General features: G+C 33.5%; 1 protein-coding gene and 1 long non-coding RNA gene across 5 annotated transcripts in view; one reads left to right on the forward strand and one right to left on the reverse strand.

Annotated features, from left to right (window-relative positions):
• The window catches only part of prrx1b (paired related homeobox 1b), a 41,181-nt gene extending 39,464 nt beyond the window's left edge, over positions 1–1,717 (reverse strand). The window contains exons 1-2 of one of the 3 annotated variants that reach the window (XM_061883251.1): positions 1,575–1,705; positions 845–1,421 (exon numbers count right to left, since the gene is read on the reverse strand). In XM_061883251.1, coding sequence (XP_061739235.1) covers positions 845–1,076 — 232 coding nt within the window. In that variant the 5' untranslated portion in view covers positions 1,077–1,421; positions 1,575–1,705. Of the gene's footprint in view, positions 1–844 lie in introns of all 3 variants that reach the window. The other 2 variants (XM_061883252.1, XM_061883250.1) reach the window with 2 other exon arrangements.
• The window catches only part of LOC133540558 (uncharacterized), a 138,956-nt gene extending 113,719 nt beyond the window's left edge, over positions 1–25,237 (forward strand). For both annotated transcript variants that reach the window (XR_009803659.1, XR_009803660.1), the window contains exons 3-4: positions 13,957–14,018; positions 21,424–25,237. This is a non-coding gene — a long non-coding RNA (uncharacterized LOC133540558). The remainder of the gene's footprint in view (positions 1–13,956; positions 14,019–21,423) is intronic.
• The last annotated feature ends 1,935 nt before the right edge of the window (positions 25,238–27,172 follow it).

The following is a 27,172-nucleotide window of genomic DNA, read 5'->3' on the forward strand; positions in this document are numbered from 1 at the left end:
TATATATATATATATACTATGTTTACAAAAATACACTTTAATTATACTTTTTAAATGCATGTTAATATATATATATATATTTGTATATACATACATATATACCATACATTTATTTATACATATATATATATATATATATATATATATATATACATATATATATACACATATATATGCATGTATGTATATATATAATATATATAAATGTATGGTATATGTGTATGTATATATATGTGTGTGTATATGTATATATATGTATGTGTATGTATATATATATATATATATACCAGCATATATTTAAATGTATGTATATATATATATATACATACATGTATACAACATACATTTATAAATGTGTGTGTGTATATATGTATATATATATATATATATATATATACACCAACATACATTTAAATATATGTATATATATTCAACATACATTTATATATATTTATATATATATATATATACTCTGTATATATATATATACCAACATACATTTAAATATGTGTATATTTTGTGTGTGTATGTATATATGTGTATATATATATATATACATATATATATATATATATATATATATATATACACACGCCCGATTGTAGCTGAGATAGGCGCCAGCGCCCCCCGCGACCCCAAAATGGATGGATGGATGGATATATATATATATATACATACATACATACCAACAAACATTTACCAAATGTAATTAAATTGTACTTTTGTAAACAGAATGTCTATTTTAACACCCTCTAGAATAACAGTGATATTATTACATGATGCACTGGAGAAAAAAACTACCAAAGTATTGATCGGTTGTAGTATTGAGGATGAAGCCACTTACTGTCCTGTTGGTTGGTGTCGCTCCCGCTGGTGAGTCCCGGAGACTCCAGTAAACTTCTCCCGGCCTCGCCGACGCTCTCGTCGGCCTGCGAGCCGACCATCTCCCCGGCTTCTTCCAGATCCAGAAGGTGGCTCACGGAGAAGTTCTTCTTGGCTTGCAAGTGGTCCAGGTTGGCGGCGACGGGACTCTCCAAGCGGTTCCGGTCCATTCCATGCGTGTAACTGGACGTCATGACAGCGAGGGGACGGAGGGAGGAAAAAAAAAAGAACCCAAACTGAAAAAGAAATAGATCCTTGCTTTGCGGGGCGTCTCTTTTCCCTTGGACAAAAGACAAAAAAAAAAAAATACGAGCCTTGGAGGCTCGAAGAAAAAAGGCGAAAGTTTCTCCTGCGTCGATCAGAGCTTCAAAGTCAATCCATACACCGAAAAACACAACAAGTTTGTTGTCGAACTTTAGCAATCTTTTCTCAAAAGCTCCTCTTGGACTTGTCTTCACTCACTGCTGGAGTCACATGTGAGCAGGAAGAGACGCTGCCCCTTCTGATGACGACCAGATGTGTCCGCAACGCCTGCCCCGCTGCAGGAATGATGCACCAATGATGCAGGACCCAAGCAGCAATGAGGCAGTGACTATCTAGTAATAAAGCAGTAATAATGCAGTAGTAATATAGTAATAGCGTAGAGTGAATGTAGTAATGAATGAGGAATAACGCAGCCGCAATATACTCACAATGCAGTATCGATGAGGCAGTATTAACGCGGTATTAAGGCGGTATTAAAGTGGTAACAATGCAGAAGAAGTAGGCTGGCCGCGTGTCCTTCAGGCTATCAAGCTGCGCTCTTCCTTTCTGTCAAATGAAAAGTTTTGCTTGTGTGGAAACTACTTTTTAAAACAACCTTCGGCAAGTCTCCTCCCCTTTGGAAGAAATGGCAGCAGAAGGAAGAACGACAACTTCATCGCTCTGCTTCTCCTCACAAAACTTACAAACTATACACTAAGTTCATTTAGCTTCACCCAACTCTTACACTAACCCAGGGGTGTCCAAACTTTTTCCACTTAGGACCGTCCATCCATCCATTTTCTACCGCTTATTCCCTTTCGGGGTCGCGGGGGGCGCTGGCGCCTATCTCAGCTACAATCGGGCGGAAGGCGGGGTACACCCTGGACAAGTCGCCACCTCATCGCAGGGCCAACACAGATAGACAGACAACATTCACACTCACATTCACACACTAGGGCCAATTTAGTGTTGCCAATCAACTTATCCCCAGGTGCATGTCTTTGGAAGTGGGAGGAAGCCGGAGTACCCGGAGGGAACCCACGCTCTCACGGGGAGAACATGCAAACTCCACACAGAAAGATCCCGAGCCTGGGATTGAACCCAGGACTGCAGGACCTTCGTATTGTGAGGCAGACGCACTAACCCCTCTGCCACCGTGAAGCCCCCACTTAGGAACGCAGACTGAAAAATCAAAGCGAGCGGGGGGCCATTTTAATTCTTTTTTTATCCTGTAAAGCATGGGTGTCAAACTCTGGCCCGCGGGCCAAATTTGGCCCGCTGTGTAATTTCACTTGGCCCTTGAGGCAATATCAAATTAACATTAGAGCTGGCCCACCGCTGTAACACCGCTAATACTCTTACTTGCCAACCCTCTCGATTTTCCCGGGAGACTCCCGAAGTTCAGTGCCCCTCCGGAATTTCATCCCAGACAACAATATTTGGGGTGGGATTTAAAGGCACTGCCTTTGGCGTTCTCTACAAACTGTCTCCACGTCCGCTTTTCCTCCATACAAACAGCGTGCCAGCCCAGTCACATAATATATGCGGCTTATACACACACACAAGTGAATGCAAGGCATACTTGGTCAACAGCCATACAGGTCACACTGAGGGTGGCCGTATAAATAACTTTAACACCGTTACAAATATTCGCCACACTCTGAACCCACACCAAACAAGAATGACACATTTTGGGAGAACATCCGCACTGTAACACAACATAAACACAACAGGACAAATACCCAGAACGCCTTGCAGCACTAACTCTTCCGGGACGCTACAATATACACCCCTCGCTATTACCGAACCCCGTCCACCTCAACCCCACCGCCGAAAAGAGGCATACAATTTTTATTTAAATTTGATTTGATATGCCATTGATATTTTTTAATTATTATTATTATTTTAAACTCGATTTTGCATGTCACTATAAAGTTATATAAGCTTTGCTTGTTCAACATTCAATGCAAAACTTGTTTGGGTCGTTATTAAAAGGTTAATTTCTTCAACCTCGGCCCGCGGCTTTGTTCGGTTTTAAATTTTGGCCCACTCTGTATTTGAGTTTGACACCCCTGATGTAAAGCGTCTTTGAGTGCTTAGAAAAGCACTATATCAAATAAAATGTATTATAATTTTGACATTTTTTTATTTTAAAAACCCATACAATATATTGTATTTCCTTTAATTGCCGCCGGGGCGCTAATTCATTTAAAACCTTTTCTCACTCCTGCGCTTACCAAAGGCATTGCGGTAAAAGTAAGCATGCACTAATTACTTTAAAACCTCTTCTCACTCCGGCACTTACCAAAGGCATGCAGTAAAAAAATTTAGTGTGATGTAAGCTTGGACCTTAAATCCGACTGAATAGCTCTTTATTGTCTTCCCTTTATGCGATTTCAAATTACCGGTGTTGAAATCAGCCTCCTCCATTTTGAAAATGATGACAGGGGAAGTGTCACTCGTGACGTGACGAGTTTGACCCGGCGGTAATACTAAGCATGCGCTAATTATTTTGCGAAGCGAGTTTGACCTGGTGTTTTGGTCAAAAAATATATTAAAAATGTGTCATTATTCAGTATTATTTTGTTGTATTATTATTCAAGTTTTAAATCTCCAGATCAACATTAGGTCCATCTGTTAATATAATGATTTTAAAGATTTAAGTTGTATGCTCTTTTTGTAACAAAAAAAAACCCTGTTTTTAGATGGAAAAAAAACACATAATATGCAATATTATCACCCAATATTTTTTTAAGTGGAATATTTGGAATTATATAACAATTGGAGCCTTAAAAAAGTCAATAACTTATAACACAATTTATTTTAATTCATGATTATTTTTGGAGCAATGACACTTAAAAACAAATCACACTAAAATGATTGGGGATCCAAAAGGGTCCTAATCATTAAAGTGTTAAAAAATAAATTAAAATTTTTTTTACTGTTTACTTTTAACACAATAATCTCGAGATCAACTTCAGATGTATCTGTCAATTATACGTTTTATTGTTGTTTTTTGTTTGTTCATTTTAGGCCCTTCTTTCAAAAAAAAAACAGCTCAGTTTTTTATATGACAAACACAAAAAAATGCAACATTTTCCCCCAAAAATATATCAAAGTGGAAAATTTAACGTGACGTAATTGGAGCCTTGAACATGTCAATAATTCATATTGACATTAATTTTGATTCATTATTATTTTTTAAAGAAAGAAACAGGCAGCTTTGTGTTATTAGATTAAACATTGCAACATTTTCTTGTTACATCTCACCCGTTTGCTCCTTTATATCACTTTTTACATTTTAAACATTTTTCAATCATATTTTTAAAATGTGCCTTGGGGCCGTTAAAAAATTACCTCAGGGCCGCAAATGGCCCCCGGGCCGCACTTTGGACACCCCTGCCCTAACCCTACCACGGCGTATCTTAAGTCTGGACGTTTCTTATACAGTACACCCATAATATACACACATGATATACACTCATAAAATAAACCAATAATATACACTTACAATAAACACTCATAAAATACACTCATGATAAACACGCATAATATACACATATGACATACAGCAGGGGTCACCAACATTATTGAAACCAAGAGCTACTTCTTGGGTACTGATTAATACGAAGGGCTGCCAGTTTGATACACACTTAAATAAATTACCAGAAATAGCCAATTTGCTCAATTTACCTTCAATAAATAAATCTATATATATATATGAAAAAAAATGGGTATTTCTGTCTGTCATTCCGTCGTACATTTTTTTTCCTTTACGGAAGGTTTTTTGTAGAGAATAAATGATGAAAAAAAACACTTAATTAAACGGTTTAAAAGAGGAGAAAATGTGAAAAAAATGAAAATTAAATTTTGAAACATAGTTTATCTTCAATTTCGACTCTTTAAAAATTCAAAATTCAACCGAAAAAAGTGAAGAGAAAAACTAGCTAATTCAAATAGTTTTGAAAAAATTAAAAAACGAATTTATGGAACATCATTAGTAATTTTTCCTGATTAAGATTAATTTTTGAATTTTGATGACATGTTTTAAATAGGTTAAAATCCAATCTTCACTTTGTTAGAATATATAACAAATTGGACCAAGCTATATTTCTAACAAAGACAAATCATTATTTCTTCTAGATTTTCCAGAACAAAAATGTTAAAAGAAATTCAAAAGACTTTGAAATAAGATTTAAATTTGATTCAACAGATTTTCTAGATTTGCCAGAATAATTTTTTTGAATTTTAATCAATATAAGTTTGAAAAAATATTTCACAAATATTATTCGTTGAAAAAACAGAAGCTAAAATGAAGAATTAAATTAATATGTATTTATTATTCTTTACAATAAAAAAAAAATACTTGAACATTGATTTAAATTGTCAGGAAAGAAGAATAAGGAATTTAAAAAGTAAAAAGGTATATGTGTTTAAAAATCCTTAAATCATTTTTAAGGTTGTATTTTTTCCCTAAAATTGTCTTTCTGAAAGGTATAAGAAGCAAAGTAAAAAAATAAATGAATTTATTTAAACAAGTGAAGACCAAGTCTTTAAAATATTTTCTTGGATTTTCAAATTCTATTTGAGTTTTGTCTCTCCTAGAATTAAAAATGTCGAGCGAAGCGAGACCAGCTTGCTAGTAAATAAATACAATTTAAAAAATAGAGGCAGCTCACTGGTAAGTGCTGCTATTTGAGTTATTTTTAGAACAGGCCAGCGGGCGAATCATCTGGTCCTTACGGGCTACCTGGTGCCCGCGGGCACCGCGTTGGTGACCCCTGACATACACTCACAATATACACTTATGATATACACTTACAATATACACTCATAAAATACACTCATAATACACACATATGACATACACTCATAATATACACTCACAATATACACTTATAATACACACTTACAATTTTACACTCATAATAAACACTCATGATATACACTTATAATACACACTTACAATATACACTCATAATAAACACTCATGATATACACAAATGACATGCACTCATAATATGCACACATAATATACAAACATAATATACATTCATATCATACACTTACAGTATATACTCATAAAATTATTTTATAATACACACTCATAATAAACAAACATAATATATACTTGCCCTCATAATATAAATGTATAATTTACACTTACAATAAACACTTTTAAAATAGATTCATAGTAGACACCCCTTTTGTTTGTGTATATTATCTTTGTATATTATGAGTGTATATTGTATAAACTCATAATATACAGACATAAAATAGGTTCATAATGTACACACTTAACAAACACATACTATATACACTTAAGATGTACACTCATCATATACACCCAAAAATACACATTATAATATACACTCATAATATATGCGAATAAACACATTTAATGTAAACCCTCATAATACACATTTATGATGTACACTCTTAATATACACATTTTATATACATTCATATTATACACATTTTATACAAACATGCATATACACTTTAAAAATACACTTATAATAATTAACATGTGTCTATTATAATTATAATTTACATTCATAATATACATATTTTATATACTCTCATATACATACATGATATTCACCCATAATATACATTCATAATAAGCACATTTTATGTAGACTTATATACACTTTACACATTTTAAACAAACATATATGTACACTTTAAATATACACTCACAATACATTCAAATAATATACACATTTAATTTACATTCATAATATACTTGTTTTATATACTCTCATATACATATTTTATTTACATAAACAATATTCAGTCATAATATTAATTCATAATATGCACATTTAATATAGACTTATATACACTTTGAATATACACGTATAACATATTTACATAATAAACTCATTTAATTTACTATTATAAACTTGATATACAATAATATACACTTTTAATAACATCCATACTATACACATAACATAAGCATATGATATGCACTTATAATGTACACATACTATGCTGGTACATACATTCATTATACAAAAATATTTAAAGTAATAATAATTCAATTGTATCATCATTTATTAATTTGTCGCACAAACATTAAATAATTATCAAAAATAATTACATTAAGAAGTAATAAACACATTTAATGTAAACCCTCATAATACACATTTATGATGTTCACTCATAATATACACATTTTATATACATTCATATGATTGCATTATACACATTTTCTACAAACATATATATACACATTTTAAATATACTTATTATAATATTTTAATATACATATTTAATTAAAATTCATAATATACATATTTTATATACTCACATGATATACACTCATAATATACATTCATAATATGCACATTTAATATAGACTTATATACACGTATAATACATGCACATATTATACTCATTTAATTTACTCTTATAAAATTAATATTAAATAATATACACATTTAATTACACCTATATTATACACATAATATAAACATATGATGTACACAAACTATGCTGGTACATACATTCGTTATACAAAACATATTTAAAGTAATAATAAATACATTTTATCATAATTTATTAATTTGTTGCACAAACATTAAATAATAATCAAAAATTAATTACATTAAGAAGTAATAAACACATTTAATGTAAACCCTCATAATACACATTTATGATGTACACTCATAATATACACATTTTATATACATTCATATGATCGTATTATACACATTTTATACAAACATATATATATATATATATATATATATATATATATATATATACACTTTAAATACAGACTTATAACATATTCAAATAATATGCACATTTAATTTACATTCATAATATACATATTGTATATACTCTCATACATATTTTATATACATACATGATATGCATTCATAATGTGCAGATTTAATATAAACTGACATACACTTTGAATATACACGTATAATATACTCATTTAATTTACTCTTATAAACTTGATATACAATAATAAACACATTTAATAACATCTATACTATACACATAATACAAATGTATATAAATATGATATGCATTTATAATGTACACATACTATACTGGTACATACATTCATTACACAAAACATATTTAAAGTAATAATAATTACATTTTATCATGATGTCTTAATTTGTTGCACAAACAATTATTAATTATCAAAAATTATTTACATTAAGAAGTAATAAACACATTTAATGTGAAACTCATTTTATATGCACATTTAATATAGACTTAAACACACTTTAAATACACATGTTTAATATATGCACATAATATACACTATTATAAACTTGATATAAAAATAATATACATCAGTAATATTATACTATACATAAAATACACACATAATATACACATAGAACTATATAATATACACTTTTAATTACATCTATAATATACACACAATGTAAACATATGATATGCACTTATAATGTACACATACTATACAAAACATATTTAAAGTAATAATAATTGACCCCTCCCAACCCCGAAAGGGACAAGCGGTAGGAAATGGATGGATAATTACATTTTATCATAATTTATTAATTTGTTGTACAAACATTAAATAATGATCAAAAATGTATTACATTAAGAAGTATCAACATTTATTGAATAAAATATATATTTTACATCACTTACTTTATAATAATAATAACAATAAATACAAATTATATATATATATCCATAATAATGTGTGCGTGTGTGTGTGTGTGTGTGTGTGTGTGTGTGTGTGTGTGTGTGTGTGTGTGTGTGTGTGTGTATATATGTATTTATATATATATACATTTATATAGTGAAGTGAAGTGAATTATATTTATATAGCGCTTTTCTCTAGTGACTCAAAGCGCTTTACATAGTGAAACCCAATATCTATGTTACATTTAAACCAGTGTGGGTAGCACTGGGAGCAGGTGGGTAAAGTGTCTTGCCCAAGGACACAACGGCAGTGACTAGGATGGCGGAAGCGGGAATCAAACTTGCAACCCTCAAGTTGCTGGCACGGCATATATATATATATATATATATATATATATATATATATATATATATATATATATATATATATATATATTATTTATAGCCTAGATATTAAATTTAAAAACATATTCAAAATGTTTTTATAACCTCATGTTAGATGGATGTTTGCCTATGATGGCAGTCGTAAAAAATGTCCATAAAAGCCGAGTGTGCATTACCGCCGCTGCAAAAAGTTGAGGTGTGGCAGGGTGCAAAAAAACTCCACAAGCATGCAGCCTAGCCTTTGACGAGCAGGAGTCATAACGAGCGATGTCGCTGTGGGTTCACTGTGACGTTCACTGCGCCAACTAGTGGTGACGAGGAGCCTAACACCATGTTTTTCCTCGCTAACTAAAGCATAACGATATCCAAAGAAAAACTTCTATCCCAAATAAATTGTGGTCTGGGACACTCTTAAGCAGAGTTATCACTGATTATTAACATTGTAATTATTGGTGTATTTTTATGCAAATTACATGATGACATCATCGAGATTTAGTTTGTGACGAACCCCAAGATGCTAACTAACTCTGACAGTTAGTTTGTGACGAACCCCAAGATGCAGAGACGGAGGCAGGCATTGAACAGGAAAACATAATTTAAAACACTAAGACAAAGAACAAACCAAGGGTACAAACAAAAAGCGCGCACGTGGGCGGATAACAAACAAAAAGAGCTCGCGTGGGAACTAGAAAATAAACGGAGCTTAGCATGTAAGCTAGCAAACACAAGAAGGCCTAGCATGGAAGCTAGCAGGTCTCGAGCAGGAAACAGAAGTCGTACATGAAATATGAAAACAAACTTGGAAGCAGGGGACAAAAGGCAGGAAGCTAAAAACCGCAATCAAATCAAGCTTACCGCAACGCTGCATTGACAAAACACGACACGACAGGTAGCAACGACAAGAGCGACATCGACATGACAATAATCCAGCACTGACTGGAGGAACAAAGCATGTAAATATAGGATCGGGCTGATTGACACCAGGTGTGGCCAAGTCCCAATCAGCCGCAGCTGAGGTGAAACAGCGCTCAGGGAGAAAGACAGGAAACTAACAAAATAAGAGCACTGACAGGAACTAAAAAACGGAAATACTAAACACACACAGAGGAAAAACTAAAACAGAAACAAACTGTCAGTGTCACACCTATGGTTCATGTTTTGTTTTGGTCATGCTATGTTTAGTTTTTTGGGCATTTAGTTTTGTTTTGCATTTCCTTGTTTGTCTTACCATGCCAACTGATTTAGTTTTCTGTCATGTCTGAAACATGAGTTTTGTATGGCCATATTACCCTGAGCATCCCCAATCTTATCTGTTCCCAAAGCTAAGCAGTGTCTGGCCTGGTTAGTACTTGGATGGGAGACTGCCTAGGAATACCAGGTCCTTTTGACCCTTTGGACTCTAAGTTCTTTTTTTTTTCACTCCCTGTTTTGTTACCATGACAACCAATCAGTTCACCTGTCTTGTCTCACACCTGTTTTCACTTATGTTCATTATTTAAGCCACAGTTACCAGTTAGTCAGTCTGGCAACATCACCTCATTCACGCCCTCGATTATCTGCTTGATGCCTTGCAATGCTGTCCATTTTGTCCACGTAAGTTTTTGTTATTCATGCCATAGCACAAGTGTTTTTGTTTCATGTTTGTAGTTTATAGCCTTTGTGCTAGTCTTTTATTTCATAGCCCAGTTTTTTGTACCGCCATTGTGCGCGCTTTTTGTTGGTTCCTGTTTTGAGTTTTAGTGTTAAAATAAGGATGTACCTACCTTCACGCCGTTTCCACTCCATTCGCTTCGCACCTCGGTAAAACAAACCAAGACCAAGTCCAAGCCCGACAGTCAGTGGCAAGCCTAACAGTTACTATTTAGTGGTCAATTGTACGGAATATGTACTGTACTGTGCAATCTACTAATAAAAGTTTCAATCAATCAATCAAAAACATGTGTGTAAGATTTATGATGCCTATGTTAAATTTGATTTTTTTTTCCTTCTTAGAGCCAGAAATGACCATGAATTGATTAATGTGGGCCCCGATTTAAACAAGTTAAAAAACGTATTCAGGTGTTAGCATTTAGTGGTCAATTGTACGGAATATGTACTGTACTGTGCAATCTACTAATAAAAGTTTCAATCAATCAATCAAAAACGTGTGTATGATTTATGATGCCTATATTAAATTCGATATTTTTTTCCTTCTTAGAGCCAGAAATTACCATGAATTGATTAACGTGGACCCCGACTTAAACAAGTTCAAAAAACTTATTGGGGTGTTACCATTTAGTGGTCAATTGTACGGAATATGTACTGAAATGTGCAATCTACTAATAAAAGTTTCAATCAATCAATCAATCAATCAAAAATGTGTGTATGATTTATGATGCCTATGTTAAATTCAACATTTTTTTTTCCTTCTCAAAGCCGGAAATGACCATGAATTGAATAACGTGGACCCCGATTTAAACAAGTTCAAAAAACTTATTGGGGTGTTACCATTTAGTGGTCAATTGTACGGAATATGTACTGTACTGTGCAATCTACTAATAAAAGTTTCAATCAATCAATCAAAAATGTGTGTATGATTTATGATGCCTATGTTAAATTTGATATTTTTTTTCCTTCTAAAAGCCAGAAATTACCATGAATTGATTAACGTGGACCCCGATTTAAACAAGTTAAAAAACGTATTCAGGTGTTAGCATTTAGTGGTCAATTGTACGGAATACGTACTGTACTGTGCAATCTACTAATAAAAGTTTCAATCAATCAATCAAAAATGTGTGTATGATTTATGATGCCTATGTTAAATTTGATATTTTTTTTCCTTCTCAAAGCCAGAAATGACCATGAATTGATTAACGTGGACCCCGACTTAAACACGTTTAAAAACTTATTGGGGTGTTACCATTTAGTGGTCAATTGTACGGAATATGTACTGAACTGTGCAATCTACTAATAAAAGTTTCAATCAATCAATCAAAAACGTGTGTATGATTTATGATGCCTATGTTGAATTTTATATTTTTTTTTCTTTTTTTAGCCAGAAATGACCATGAATTGATTTACGTGGACCCCGACTTAAAGAAGTTGAAAAACTTATTGGGGTGTTACCATTTAGTGGTCAATTGTACGGAATATGTACTGTACTGTGCAATCTACCAATAAAAGTCTCAATCAATCAATCAAAAATGTGTGTATGATTTATGATGCCTATGTTCAATTCAATAAATTGATTTCCTTCTCAAAGCCAGAAATGACCATGAATTGATTAACGTGGACCCCGACTTACTATGCAATCTACTAATAAAAGTTTCAATCAATCAATCAATCAGAAACGTGTGTAAGATTTATGATGCCTATGTTAAATTCGATATTTTCTCCCTTTTTAAAGCCAGAAATGACCATGAATTGATTAATGTGGGCCCCGATTTAAACAAGTTAAAAAACGTATTCAGGTGTTACCATTTAGTGGTCAATTGTACGGAATATGTACTGAACTGTGCAATCTACTAATAAAAGTATCCATCAATCAATCAAAAATGTGTGTATGATTTATGATGCCTATGTTAAATTCAATATTTTTTTCCTTCTTAGAGCCAAAAATGACCATAAATTGATTATCGTGGACCCCGACTTAAACAAGCTGAAAAACTTATTGGGGTGTTACCATTTAGTGGTCAATTGTACGGAATATGTACTGTACTGTGCAATCTACTAATAAAAGTTTCAATCAATCAATCCAAAACGTGTGTATGATTTATGATGCTTATGTTAAATTTGATATTTTTTTCCCTTCTTAAAGCCAGAAATTACCATGAATTGATTAACGTGGACCCCGACTTAAACCAGTTGAAAAACTTATTGGGGTGTTACCATTTAGTGGTCAATTGTACGGAATATGTACTGTACTGTGCAATCTACTAATAAAAGTATCAATCAATCAATCAATCAAAAACGTGTGTATGATTTATGATGCCTATATTAAATTCGATATTTTTTTCCTTTTTAGAGCCAGAAATTACCATGAATTGATTAACGTGGACCCTGATTTAAACAAGTTAAAAAACTTATTGGGGTGTTACCATTTAGTGGTCAATTGTAAGGAATATGTACTGTATTGTGCAATCTACTATTAAAACTTTCAATTAATCAATCAAAAACATGTGTATGATTTATGATGCCTATGTTAAATTCGATATTTTTTTCTTTCTTTTAGCCAGAAATGACCATGAATTGATTAACGTGGACCCCGATTTAAACAAGTTAAAAAACTTATTGGGGTGTTACCATTTAGTAGTCAATTGTACGGAATATGTACTGAACTGTGATATCTACTAATAAAAGTTTCAATCAATCAATCAATCAAAAACGTGTGTATGATTTATGATGCCTATGTTAAATTGGATATTTTTTTCCTTTTTAAAGCCAGAAATGACCATGAATTGATTAATGTGGGCCCCGATTTAAACAAGTTAAAAAACGTATTTAGGTGTTACCATTTAGTGGTCAATTGTACGGAATATGTACTGTACTGTGCAATCTACTAATAAAAGTTTCAATCAATCAAATAGCAACCATTATCCATTTTTGTTAAAGCCCAAAATTAGAAAAAAAAAAACCCTCATGTTTTTAAATCTCTCTCCTGCGAGCAATTTTTACTCGATTTAGGAAATTAGGCATGGGTGTATTTTTATCAAACCCTCGGGACGTTCCTACTTGTCGTTTGGATTATTTTTTATTTTTTATTGCCGTGCAGCCGTGACAAACATTTGTTCAAACATTACGTTTCTCCTTCAATTTCAGTGCGTCTGCTGAGTCATTGTCAAGATGGCCGACGGTCGCCGCCAGACTGGACTCCCCACCCGGTAAAGTGATTGTTGCACATTTTCTACTATCTTGACTTAATAAAGTGCAATTACTTTTCATCTTGTCACAAAATATTAGGAACACTTGAAGTACACACAAAATATTGCTACACTCACACTGTCCAATTATTAGCTGTATGCTAATATGCTAGCTGTTAGCGTGCTAGCTCGTTCTATTTCCGTCGGGATACTGCCTTTGTTAATAAAGTTAGCAGGTAGAGCTTTTTGTACATTGTGCCTATTTTTCAAACTGTTAGCATGGTAGCTCGTTCTATTTCTGTCGGGATACTGCCATTGATTGATTGATTGATTGATTGAGACTTTTATTATTAGATTGCACAGTACAGTACATATTCCGTACAATTGACCACTAAATGGTAAAACCCGAATAACTTTTTCAACTTCGGGGTCCACGTTAATCAATTCATGGTAGTTAATAGTGAATAAAGTTCTTAAAGTAGTTGATAAAGTTAGGAGGTAGAGCTTTTTGTACACTTTGCCTATTTTTCTAGCTGTTAGCATATAAGCTAGTTCTATTTTCGTCTGCATTCTGCCATAGTTAATAGAGTTAGCAGGTAGCGCTTTTTGTACACTGTGCCTATTTTTCTAGTTGTTAGCATATTAGCTAGTTCTGTTTTTGTCGGCATTCTGACGATAGTTAATGAAGTTAGCAGGTAGAACTTTTTGTACACTGTGCCTATTTTTCTAGCTTTTAGCATGCTAGCTTGTTCTATTTTCGTCTGCATTCTGCTATAGTTAATAAAGTTGGCGGGTAGAGCTTTTTGCACACTGTGCCAATTTTTTTAGCTGTTAGCATGCTAGCTCGTTCTATTTTCGTCTGCATTCTGCCATAGTTAATAAAGTTAGCAGGTAGTTTTTTGTACACTGTGCCTATTTTTCAAGCTGTTAGCATGCTAGCTCGTTCTATTTTCGTCGGCATTCTGCCATATTTAATAAAGTTAGCAGGTAGAGTTTTTTTGTACACTGTGCCTATTTTTCTAGCTGTTAGCATACTAGCTAGTTCTATTTTTGTCGGGATACTGCCATAGTTAATAAAGTTAGCGGGTAGAGCTTTTTGTACACTGTGCCAATTTTTTTAGCTGTTAGCATGCTAGCTCGTTCTATTTTCGTCTGCATTCTGCCATAGTTAATAAAGTTAGCAGGTAGAGTTTTTTGTACACTGTGCCTATTTTTCTAGCTGTTAGCATGCTAGCTAGTTCTATTTCCGTCGGGATACTGCCATAGTTAATAAAGTTAGGAGGTAGAGCTTTTTGCACACTGTGCCTATTTTTTTAGCTGTTAGCATGCTAGCTTGTTCTATTTCCGTCGGGATACTGCCATAGGTAATAAATTTAGCAGATAGAGATTTTTGTACACTGTGCTTTTTTTGATTGATTGATTGATTGATTGATACTTTAATTAGTAGATTGCACATTTCAGTACATATTCCGTACAATTGACCACTAAATGGTAACACCCCAATAAGTTTTTCAACTTGTTTAAGTCGGGGTCCACGTTAATAAATTCATGGTAAATGCCTATTTTCCTATCTTTTAGCATGCTAGCTAGTTCTAATTCCGCCGGGATACTGCCATAGTTAATAAAGTTAGCAGGTTGAGCTTTTTTTACTCTGTGCCTATTTTTCTAGCTTTTAGCATGTTAACTAGTTCTATTTCCGTCGGGATACTGCCATAGTTAATAAAGTTCGCAGGGAGAGCTTTTCGTACACTATGCCTATTTTTCTAGCTGTTAGCATGCTAGCTAGTTCTATTTCTGTCGGGATACTGCCATAGTTAAAGTTAGCAGGTAGAGCTTTTTGTACATTGTGCCTATTTTTCTAACTGTTAGCATGCTAGCCCATTCTATTTCTGTTGGGATACTGCCATTGATTGATTGATTGATTGATTGATTGAGACTTTTATTGTTAGATTGCACAGTACAGTACATAATCCGTACAGTTGACCACTAAATGGTAAAACCCGAATAACTTTTTCAACTTCGGGGTCCACGTTAATCAATTCATGGTAGTTAATAGTGAATAAAGTTATTAAAGTAGTTGATAAAGTTAGGAGGTAGAGCTTTTTGTACACTGTGCCTATTTTTCTAGCTGCTAGCATTATAGCTAGTTCTATTCCCGTCAGCATTCTGCCATAGTTAATAAAGTTAGCAGGTAGAGCTTTTTGTGCACTGTGCCTATTTTCTAGCTGTTAGCATGCTTGCTAGTTCTATTTCTGTCGGTATACCGCCATAGTTAATAAAGTTAGCAGGTAGAGATTTTTGTACACTGAGCCTATTTTTCTAGCTGTTAGCATGCTAGCTAGTTCTATTTTCGTCGGCATTCTGCCGATAGTTAATAAAGTTAGCAGGTAGAGCCTTTTGTATACTGTGCCTATTTTTCTAGCTGTTAGCATGCTAGCTCGTTCTATTTCCGTCTGCATTCTGCCATATTTAACAAGGTTAGCAGGTAGAGTTTTTTTTTATACTGTGCCTATTTTTCTAGCTTTTAGCATGGTAGCTCATTCTATCTCCGTCGGGATACTGCTATAGTTAATCAAGTTAGCGGGTAGAGCTTTTTGTACACTTTTCCTATTTTTCTAGCTGTTAGCATGCTAGCTGGTTCTATTTTTGTCGGCATTCTGCCATAGTTAATAAAGTTAGCGGGTAGAGATTTTTGTACACTGTGCCTATTTTTCTAGCTGTTAGCATGCTAGCTAGTACTATTTCCGTCGGGATACTGCCATAGTTATCAAAGTTAGCAGAAACAGTTTTTTGTACACTGTGCCGATTTTTCTAGCTGTTAGCATTCCAGCTAGTTCTATTTCTGTCTGCATTCTGCCATATTTAATAAAGTTAGCAGGTAGAGTTTTTTGTACACTCTGCCTATTTTTCTAGCTATTAGCATGCTAGCTAGTTCTATTTCCGTCGGGATACTGCCATTGTTAATAAAGTTAGCAGGTAAAGTTTTTTGTACACTGTGCCTATTTTCTAGCTTTTAGCACGCTAGCTCGTTCTATTTTCGTCGGCATTCCGCCATATTTAATAAAGTTAGCGGGTAGAGTTTTTTGTACGCTGTGCCTATTTTTCTAGCTGTTAGCATGCTAGCTAGTTCTATTTCCGTCGGGATACTGCCATTGTTAATAAAGTTAGCAGGTCAAGTTTTTTGTACACTGTGCCTATTTTCTAGCTTTTAGCATGCTAGCTCGTTCTATTTTCGTCGGCATTCTGCCATATTTAATAAAGTTAGCGGGTAGGGTTTTTTGTACACTGTGCCTATTTTTCTAGCTGTTAGCATGCTAGCTAGTTCTATTTCCGTCGGGATACTGCCATTGTTAATAAAGTTAGCAGGTCAAGTTTTTTGTACACTGTGCCTATTTTCTAGCTTTTAGCATGCTACCTCGTTCTATTTTCGTCGGCATTCTGCCATAGTTAATAAAGTTAGCGGGTAGAGCTTTTTGTACATTGTGCCTATTTTTCTAGCTGTTAGCATGCTAGCTCGTTCTATTTCCGTCGGGATACCGCTATAGTTAATAAAGTTAGCAGGTAGAGCTTTTTGCACACTGTGCCTATTTTTCTAGCTGTGAGCATGCTAGTTAGTTCTATTTCCGTCGGTATACTGCCATAGTTAATAAAGTTGGCAGGTAGAGCTTTTTGTGCACTGTGCCTATTTTCTAGCTGTTAGCATGCTAGCTAGTCCTATTTCTGTCGGGATACCGCCATAGTTAATAAAGTTAGCAGGTAGAGATTTTTGTATACTGTGCCTATTTTTCTAGCTTTTAGCATGCTAGCTCATTCTATCTCCGTCGGGATACTGCCATAGTTAATCAAGTTAGCGGGTAGAGCTTTTTGTACACTTTTCCTATTTTTCTAGCTGTTAGCATGCTAGCTGGTTCTATTTTCGTCTGCATTCTGCCATAGTTAATAAAGTTAGCGGGTAGAGATTTTTGTACACTGTGCCTATTTTTCTAGCTGTTAGCATGCTAGCTAGTTCTATTTCCGTCGGGATACTGCCATAGTTATTAAAGTTAGTAGGTACAGTTTTTTGTACACTGTGCCTATTTTTCTAGCTGTTAGCATGCCAGCTAGTTCTATTTCCGTCTGCATTCTGCCATTGTTATTAAAGTTAGCAGGTACAGTTTTTTGTACACTGTGCCTATTTTTCTAGCTGTTAGCATGCCAGCTAGTTCTATTTCCGTCTGCATTCTGCCATATTTAATAAAGTTAGGAGGTAGAGTTTTTTGTACACTGTGCCTATTTTTCTGGCTGTTAGCATGCTAGCTAGTTTTATTTCCGTCGGGATACTGCCATTGTTAATAAAGTTAGGAGGTAAAGTTTTTTGTACACTGTGATTATTTTCTAGCTTTTAGCATGCTAGCTCGTTCTGTTTTCGTCGGCATTCTGCTATACTTTAATAAGGTTAGCGGGTAGAGTTTTTTTGTACACTGTGCCTATTTTTCTAGCTTTTAGCATACTAGCTCGTTCTATTTCCGTTGGTCATATTGCCATAGTTAATAAAGTTAGCAGGTAGAGCTTTTTGTACAGTTTTCCTATTTTTCTAGCTGTTAGCATGCTAGCTCGTTCTATTTCCGTCGGGATACTGCCATAGGTAATACATTTAGCAGGTAGAGCTTTTTGTACACTGTGCTTTTTTTGATTGATTGATACTTTTATTAGTAAATTGCACAGTACAGTACATATTCCGTACAATTGACTACTAAATGGTAACACCTGAATAAGTTTTTCGACTTGTTTAAGTCGGGGTCCACGTTAATCAATTCATGGTAAATGCCTATTTTTCTATCTTTTAGCATGCTAGCTCGTTCCATTTCCGTTGGGATACTGCCATAGTTAATAAAGTTAGCATGTAGAGCTCTTTTTACACTGTGCCTATTTTTCTAGCTTTTAGCATGTTAGCTAGTTCTATTTCCATCGGGATACTGCCATAGTTAATAAAGTTCACAGGTAGAGTTTTTTGTACACTGTGCCTATTTTTCTAGCTGGTTCTATTTTCGTCGGCATTCTGCCATAGTTAATAAAGTTAGCAGGTAGAGCTTTTTGCACACTGTGCCTATTTTTCTAGCTGTTAGCATGCTAGTTAGTTCTATTTCCGTCGGTATACTGCCATAGTTAATAAAGTTGGCAGGTAGAGCTTTTTGTGCACTGTGCCTATTTTCTAGCTGTTAGCATGCTAGCTAGTTCTATTTCTGTCGGGATACCGCCATAGTTAATAAAGTTAGCAGGTAGAGATTTTTGTATACTGTGCCTATTTTTCTAGCTTTTAGCATGCTAGCTCATTCTATCTCCGTCGGGATACTGCCATAGTTAATCAAGTTAGCGGGTAGAGCTTTTTGTACACTTTTCCTATTTTTCTAGCTGTTAGCATGCTAGCTGGTTCTATTTTCGTCGGCATTCTGCCATAGTTAATAAAGTTAGCGGGTAGAGATTTTTGTACACTGTACCTATTTTTCTAGCTGTTAGCATGCTAGCTAGTTCTATTTCCATCGGGATACTGCCATAGTTATTAAAGTTAGCAGGTACAGTTTTTTGTACACTGTGCCTATTTTTCTAGCTGTTAGCATGCCAGCTAGTTCTATTTCCGTCTGCATTCTGCCATTGTTATTAAAGTTAGTAGGTACAGTTTTTTGTACACTGTGCCTATTTTTCTAGCTGTTAGCATTCCAGCTAGTTCTATTTCCGTCTGCATTCTGCCATATTTAATAAAGTTAGGAGGTAGAGTTTTTTGTACACTGTGCCTATTTTTCTAGCTGTTAGCATGCTAGCTAGTTCTATTTCCGTCGGGATACTGCCATTGTTAATAAAGTTAGGAGGTAAAGTTTTTTGTACACTGATTATTTTCTAGCTTTTAGCATGCTAGCTCGTTCTGTTTTCGTCGGCATTCTAAGGTTAGCGGGTAGAGTTTTTTTGTACACTGTGCCTATTTTTCTAGCTTTTAGCATACTAGCTCGTTCTATTTCCGTTGGTCATATTGCCATAGTTAATAAAGTTAGCAGGTAGAGCTTTTTGTACAGTTTTCCTATTTTTCTAGCTGTTAGCATGCTTGCTCGTTCTATTTCCGTTGGGATACTGCCATAGGTAATACATTTAGCAGGTAGAGCTTTTTGTACATTGTGCTTTTTTTGATTGATTGATACTTTTATTAGTAAATTGCACAGTACAGTACATATTCCGTACAATTGACTACTAAATGGTAACACCTGAATAAGTTTTTCGACTTGTTTAAGTCGGGGTCCACGTTAATCAATTCATGGTAAATGCCTATTTTTCTATCTTTTAGCATGCTAGCTCGTTCCATTTCCGTTGGGATACTGCCATAGTTAATAAAGTTAGGAGGTAGAGCTTTTTTGCACACTGTGCCTATTTTTCTAGCTGTTAGCATGCTAGCTAGTTCTATTTCCGTCGGGATACTGCCATTGTTAATAAAGTTCGCAGGGAGAGCTTTTCGTACACAATGCCTATTTTTCTAGCTTTTATAGTCTGCTAGCTAGTTCCATTTTCGTCGGCATTCTGCCATAGTTAATAAAGTTAGCATGTATAGCTTTTTGTACACTGTGCCTATTTTTCTAGCTGTTAGCATATTAGCTAGTTCTTTTTTAGTCGGCATTCTGCTGATAGTTAATGAAGTTAGCAGGTAGAGCTTTTTGTACACTGCCTATTTTTCTATCTGTTAGCATGCTAGCTAGCTCTATTTCCGTCGGGATACTGCCATATTTAAGAAAGTTAGCAGGTAGAGTTTTTTGTATATTGTGCCTATTTTTCTAGCTGTTAGCATATTAGCTAGTTCTATTTCCGTCGGCATTCTGCCATGTTTAATAAAGTTAGCAGGTAGAGTTATTTGTATACTGTGCCTATTTTTCTAGCTTTTAGCATGCTAGCTAGTTCTTTTTCCGTCTGCATTCCGCCATAGTTAATAAAGTTAGCAGGTACAGTTTTTTGTACACTGTGCCTATTTTTCTAGCTGTTAGCATGCTAGGTTGTTCTATATCCGTCGGGATACTGCCATTGTTAATATAGTTAGCAGGTAGAGCTTTTTTTGCACTCTGCCTATTTTCTAGGTCTTAGCATAATAGTCATTAGCATATTAGCTTTTTAAATGTCCTTGTATGAAATACTATCTGCCGACAAGTCGGGATTGAAAAACTTTTTTTTTCATGATTCATGCCATTTAATCAATGAATGGATTTAATACGAAATGTTTTTCTTTTCCTTTTCTTTTTCAGCCCTTTTTAGAATAATGTATGTATGTCGTGTGTGTATTTATAGTGAACATGTGTGTAGTATATGTAGGCTACTGGCAGTGTGTGTTGCACTGATTAGCAGTAAGAGAACATGTGTATGTGTTGAAATGTGTGTCGTGTGTTGGAGGTGATGGAAGGGTTGATGTGTTCAGGACTCGGAGACTCAAAGACGTCCCCAAAGGTTCAAGTCCTGATTTGGGAAAAGAACACTTGATGCCATCAAAGTGAACCAGATTGAATCCAGATGTTTGCTTTTCGTTCTTTCCACGTTTTTAATGAAGGCGCAGGCTAGAAGAGACTTTTTCATCACGGCTTTTCCTCCCAGATCTTATTTTCATTCCAGTGTCAATGTCCATGAAAAAAAAAACTGAAAAAAACCTAATATTTTCCCGAGAGGTGTTTTCTTTGTTTCATGTCGACAAAGAACAAACTTGTAATAAACTAAAAAGAAACGAGGAGGAAACTTATGAGAGACTTAGAAAAAACTAGGACAAAACATAGGAGAAACTTGGGGAAAAAATGAAGAGGAAACTGAGAAGATGCAAAGAAGGAACTAAGAGGAAACTTTAAAAAAATGTAAAAGAAATGTAATAAAAGACTTGGAATATAAGAAGAAACGCAGAATAAACTTTCGAGAAACTATAATAAACTAACAAGGAAACTTAGGAAAAATATAAGGAGACTTAGAAGAAAGTAAAAAGAAATAAAAGAGACACTTAAAAGAAAATGAGAAGAAATAAAAATAAACATAGGAGAAACTTTCAAGAAACTAAGAAAAAACATATGAGAAAATTAGAAGGATCTAAGAAAAGACTTAAAATAAACCAATGAAAAACTAGGAATAAACTTAAAAAAGAAACTGAGATGAAACTAGGAATAAACTTAAGAGACACAAGAAAATTAGAAAAGACTAAAAATAAACATAGGAGAAACTTACAAGAAACTAAGAAAAACATATGAGAAAATTAGAAGAATCTAAGAAAAGACTTGAGATAAACTAAGGAAAAACTTAGAAGAAACTAAAAAGAAACTGAGATGAAACTAGGGATTAACTTAAGATACACTTACATGAAAATGAGAAGAAACTAAAAATAAAATTAGGAAAAACTTAGAAGAAACAAAAAATAACCTAATAATTAACTACAAAAATATTTTAAAGAAACTATGAAGACATTTTAAAGAAACTTAGAAGAAACTAAAAAAAAACTGAGCTGAAACTAGGGATAAACTTAAGAGACACAAGAAAATGAAAAGAAACTAAAATAAACTTGGGATAAACTTAAAAGAAACAAAGAACAACCTAATAAATAACTACGAAAACTTTTTAAAGACACTAAGAAAACATTTTAAAGTAACTTGGAAGAAACTAAAAAAGCTGAGATGAAACTAGGAATAAACTTAAGAGACACAAGAAAATTAGAAGAAACTAAAAATAAACATAGGAGAATTTTATAAGAAACTAAGAAAAAACATGAGAAAATTAGAAGTATTTAAGAAAAGACTTAAAATAAACTAAGAAAAACTAGGAAGAAACTTAAAAAAGAAACTGAGATGAAACTAGGGATAAACTTAAGAGACACTTACAAGAAGAATTAGAATAAACTAAAAATAAACATAGGAGAAACTTACAAGAAACTAAGAAAAAACATATGAGAAAATTAGAAGGATCTAAGAAAAGACTTAAAATAAACCAATGAAAAACTAGGAATAAACTTAAAAAAGAAACTGAGATGAAACTAGGGATAAACTTAAGAGACACTTACAAGAAGAATTAGAATAAACTAAAAATAAACATAGGAGAAACTTTCAAGAAACTAAGAAAAAACATATGAGAAAATTAGAAGGATCTAAGAAAAGACTTAAAATAAACCAATGAAAAACTAGGAATAAACTTAAAAAAGAAACTGAGATGAAACTAGGAATAAACTTAAGAGACACAAGAAAATTAGAAAAAACTAAAAATAAATAGGAGAAACTTACAAAAAAACTAAGTAAAAACATATGAGAAAATTAGAAGAATCTAAGAAAAGACTTGAGATAAACTTAGAAGAAACTAAAAAGAAACTGAGATGAAACTAGTGATTAACTTAAGATATACTTACATGAACATTAGAAGAAACTAAAAATAAAATTAGGAAAAACTTAGAAGAAACAAAAAATAACCTAATAATTAACTACAAAAACATTTTAAAGAAACTATGAAGACATTTTAAAGAAACTTAGAAGAAACTAAAAAGAAACTGAGATGAAACTAGGGATAAACTTAAGAGACACTTACAAGAAAATGAAAAGAAACTAAAATAAACTTGGGATAAACTTAAAAGAAACAAAGAACAACCTAATAAATAACTACAAAAACTTTTTAAAGACACTAAGAAAACATTTTAAAGTAACTTGGAAGAAACTAAAAAAGCTGAGATGAAACTAGGAATAAACTTAAGAGACACAAGAAAATTAGAAGAAACTAAAAATAAACATAGGAGAATTTTATAAGAAACTAAGAAAAAACATGAGAAAATTAGAAGTATTTAAGAAAAGACTTAAAATAAACTAAGAAAAACTAGGAAGAAACTTAAAAAAGAAACTGAGATGAAACTAGGGATAAACTTAAGAGACACTTACAAGAAGAATTAGAATAAACTAAAAATAAACATAGGAGAAACTTACAAGAAACTAAGAAAAAAACATATGAGAAAATTTGAAAATCCAAAAAAAGACTTAAGATAAACTAAGGAAAAACTAGGAAGAAACTAAAAAGAAACCGAGATGAAACAAGGGAAAAACTAAAGAGACACAAAAGAAAATTAGAATAAAATAAAAATAAACTTGGGAAAAACTTAGAAGAAACAAAGAACAACCAAATAAATAAGTATGAAAAAATGTTAAAGAAATTAAGAAGACATTTTTTATAAACTTGGAAGAAACTAAAAAGAAACTGAGAGGAAACTAGGGATAAACTTAAGAGACACTCACAAGAAAATTAGAAGAAACTAAAAATAAACATAGGAGAAACTTACAAGAAACTAAGAAAAAAACATATGAGAAAATTAGAAGGATCTAAGAAAAGACTTAAGATAAACTAAGGAAAAACTAGGAAGAAACTTAAAAAAGAAACTGAGATGCAACTAGGAATAAACTTAAGAGACACAAACAAGAAAATTAGAAGACACTAAAAATAAAATTAGAAAAAACTTAGAAGAAACAAAGAACAACCTAATAAGTATGAAAACATTTTAAAGAAATGAAGAATTTTTTTTTAAAGAAACTTGGAAGAAACTGAGATGAAACTAGTGGTACACTTAAGAGACACTCACAAGAAAATGAGAAAAAACTAAAAATAAACTTGGGAAAAATTTAGAAGAAACAAAAAACAACCTAATAAACAACTATGAAAACATTTTAAAGACACTAAGAAGAAATTTTAAAGAAACTTGGAAGAAACTAAAAAGAAACTGAGATGAAACTAGGGGTACACTTAAGAGACACTTACAAGAAAATGAGAAGAAACTAAAAATAAACTTTGGAAAAACTTAGAAGAAACAAAGAACAACCTAATAAATAACTACTAAAACATTTTAAAGAAACTCAGAAGACATTTTAATGAAACCTGGAAGAAACTAAAACGAAAGTTAGATGAAACTACAGGGACCTATAAAACAAATAAAAAGAAACTTAGGAGAAACGTAGAAAAAAACTTAACAGTAAATTAATAGGAAACAAAAAGAACCTTCAAAAAGACTAAAAACAAACAAAGACAAAACTGCCAAACAAATGATAAGAAGATTAAAAGAAACTTAGGAGCCACTTAGCAGCAACATAGGAGATACTGTACATGTGGTAAATGAGTAGATTGTACCAAGACCACATTGTTGTGTGTAAACAATGCAGTGTATTACTTCTATATTTCATATACTCTTTGTCTGTATTACTGTCAACAATGTTAGCAACTAAAATGTCTTCAACATGTCTCCATCTTTTTTTAACATGTCTCTAACATGTCTCCATCATTTCCCATTCATGTCTCCAACATGTTTCCCATCAAGTCTCCATCATGTCACCATTATGTCTTCAACATGTCTACATCATGTCACTGTTATGTCTTCAACATATCTCAATCATGTCTCCATCATATATTTAACATGTCCCCATCATGTTTCCAACATATCTCTATCATGTCACCATTATATCTTCAACATGTCTTTAACATGTCCCCATCATGTGTCCAACATATCTCTATCATGTCACCATTATATCTTCAACATGTCTTTTACATGTCCCCATCATGTGTCCAAACCGATCTCCACTATGTCGCCATCATGTTTCCATTGTGTTCTCAACATGTTTTCCATCATGTCTCCAAAATGTTTCCATCATGTCTCCATCATTACTCCAACATGTCTCCAACATGTTTCCATCATGTCTAAAACATGTTTCTAACAAGACTCCAACATGTCTCATCATATCTCCAACATGTATCCAACATGTGTCCATCTTGTTTCCATCATATCCCCATCGTGTTTTCAACATGTCTCCAACATGTCTCCATCATGTCTCATCATATCTCCATCATGTCTCCAACCCGTCTCCATCATATCTCCATCATGTCTCCATCATGTCTCGAACCCGTCTCCATCATGTCTCATCATATCTCCATCATGTCTCAATCATGTCTCCAACATGTTTCCAATACGTCTCTAAGAATTCTTTAACATTTCTCCAACATGTATCCAACATGTCTCCAAGATTTCTATAACATGACTCCAACATGTCTTCAACATGTCTCTTACCTGTCTCCAACAGGTGTATAACATAAATCCAACATGTCTCCAACATGTCTCCAAGATGTCTCCAACATGTCTACAACATGCCTCCAACATGTCTCTAGTATGTCCAATAACATGGCTTCAATGTATCTTAAACATGTCTCCATCATTTCTCCAACATGTCTATAACATGACTTCATTTGTCCAACATGTCTTCAACACGTCTCCATCATGTCTTCAACATGTCTCCATCATGTCTCCAGCATGTCTCGATCATGTCTCCAACATGTCTTCATCATATCTTCAACATGTCTATAACATGACTCCAACATGTCTCTAACATGTCCAATAACATGACTTCAATATGTCTTAAACATGTCTCCATCATGTCTACAACATTTGTCCAACATGTCTTCATCATGTCTTCAACATGTCTCCAACATGTCTAGATCATGTCTCCAACATGTATTCCTCATATCCTCAACATGACTCCAAAATGTCTCCAACATTTCCAATAATATGTCTCCAACATGTCTATAACATGACTCCAACATGTTTTCCACATGTCTCCAACATGACTCCAACATGTTTTCAACATGTCTTCAACATGTCTTCAACATGTCTCCAACATGAATCCAACATGTTTTCATCATGTCTTCCACATGTCTATAACATGTTTCCATCATGTCTTCAATGTCTCCAACATGTCTATAACATGTCTCCAACATGTCTATAACATGTCTCCAACATGTCTATAACATAACTCCATCATGTCTTCAACATGTCTCCAACATGTCTATAACATGACTCCAACATGTCTCTAACATGTCCAATAACACGACTTCAATATGTCTTAAACATGTCTCCATCATTTCTACAACAATTGTCCAACATGTCTTCATCATGTCTTCAACATGTCTCGATCATGTCTCCAACATGTCTTCCTCATATCTTCAACATGACTCCAAAATGTCTCTAACATTTCCAATAACATGACTTCCATCCATCCATTTACTACCGCTTTTTCCCTTTTGTGGTTGCGGGGGGCGCTAGCGCCTATCTCTCAGCTGTCTTCAACATGTCTCCAATGTGTCTTCCACATGTCTCCATCAAGTCTCCAACATGACTCCAACATGTC

The sequence above is a fragment of the Nerophis ophidion genome, linkage group LG22 (genome assembly GCF_033978795.1).
Source record: "Nerophis ophidion isolate RoL-2023_Sa linkage group LG22, RoL_Noph_v1.0, whole genome shotgun sequence".
NCBI classification, from domain to species: Eukaryota; Metazoa; Chordata; class Actinopteri; order Syngnathiformes; family Syngnathidae; genus Nerophis; species Nerophis ophidion.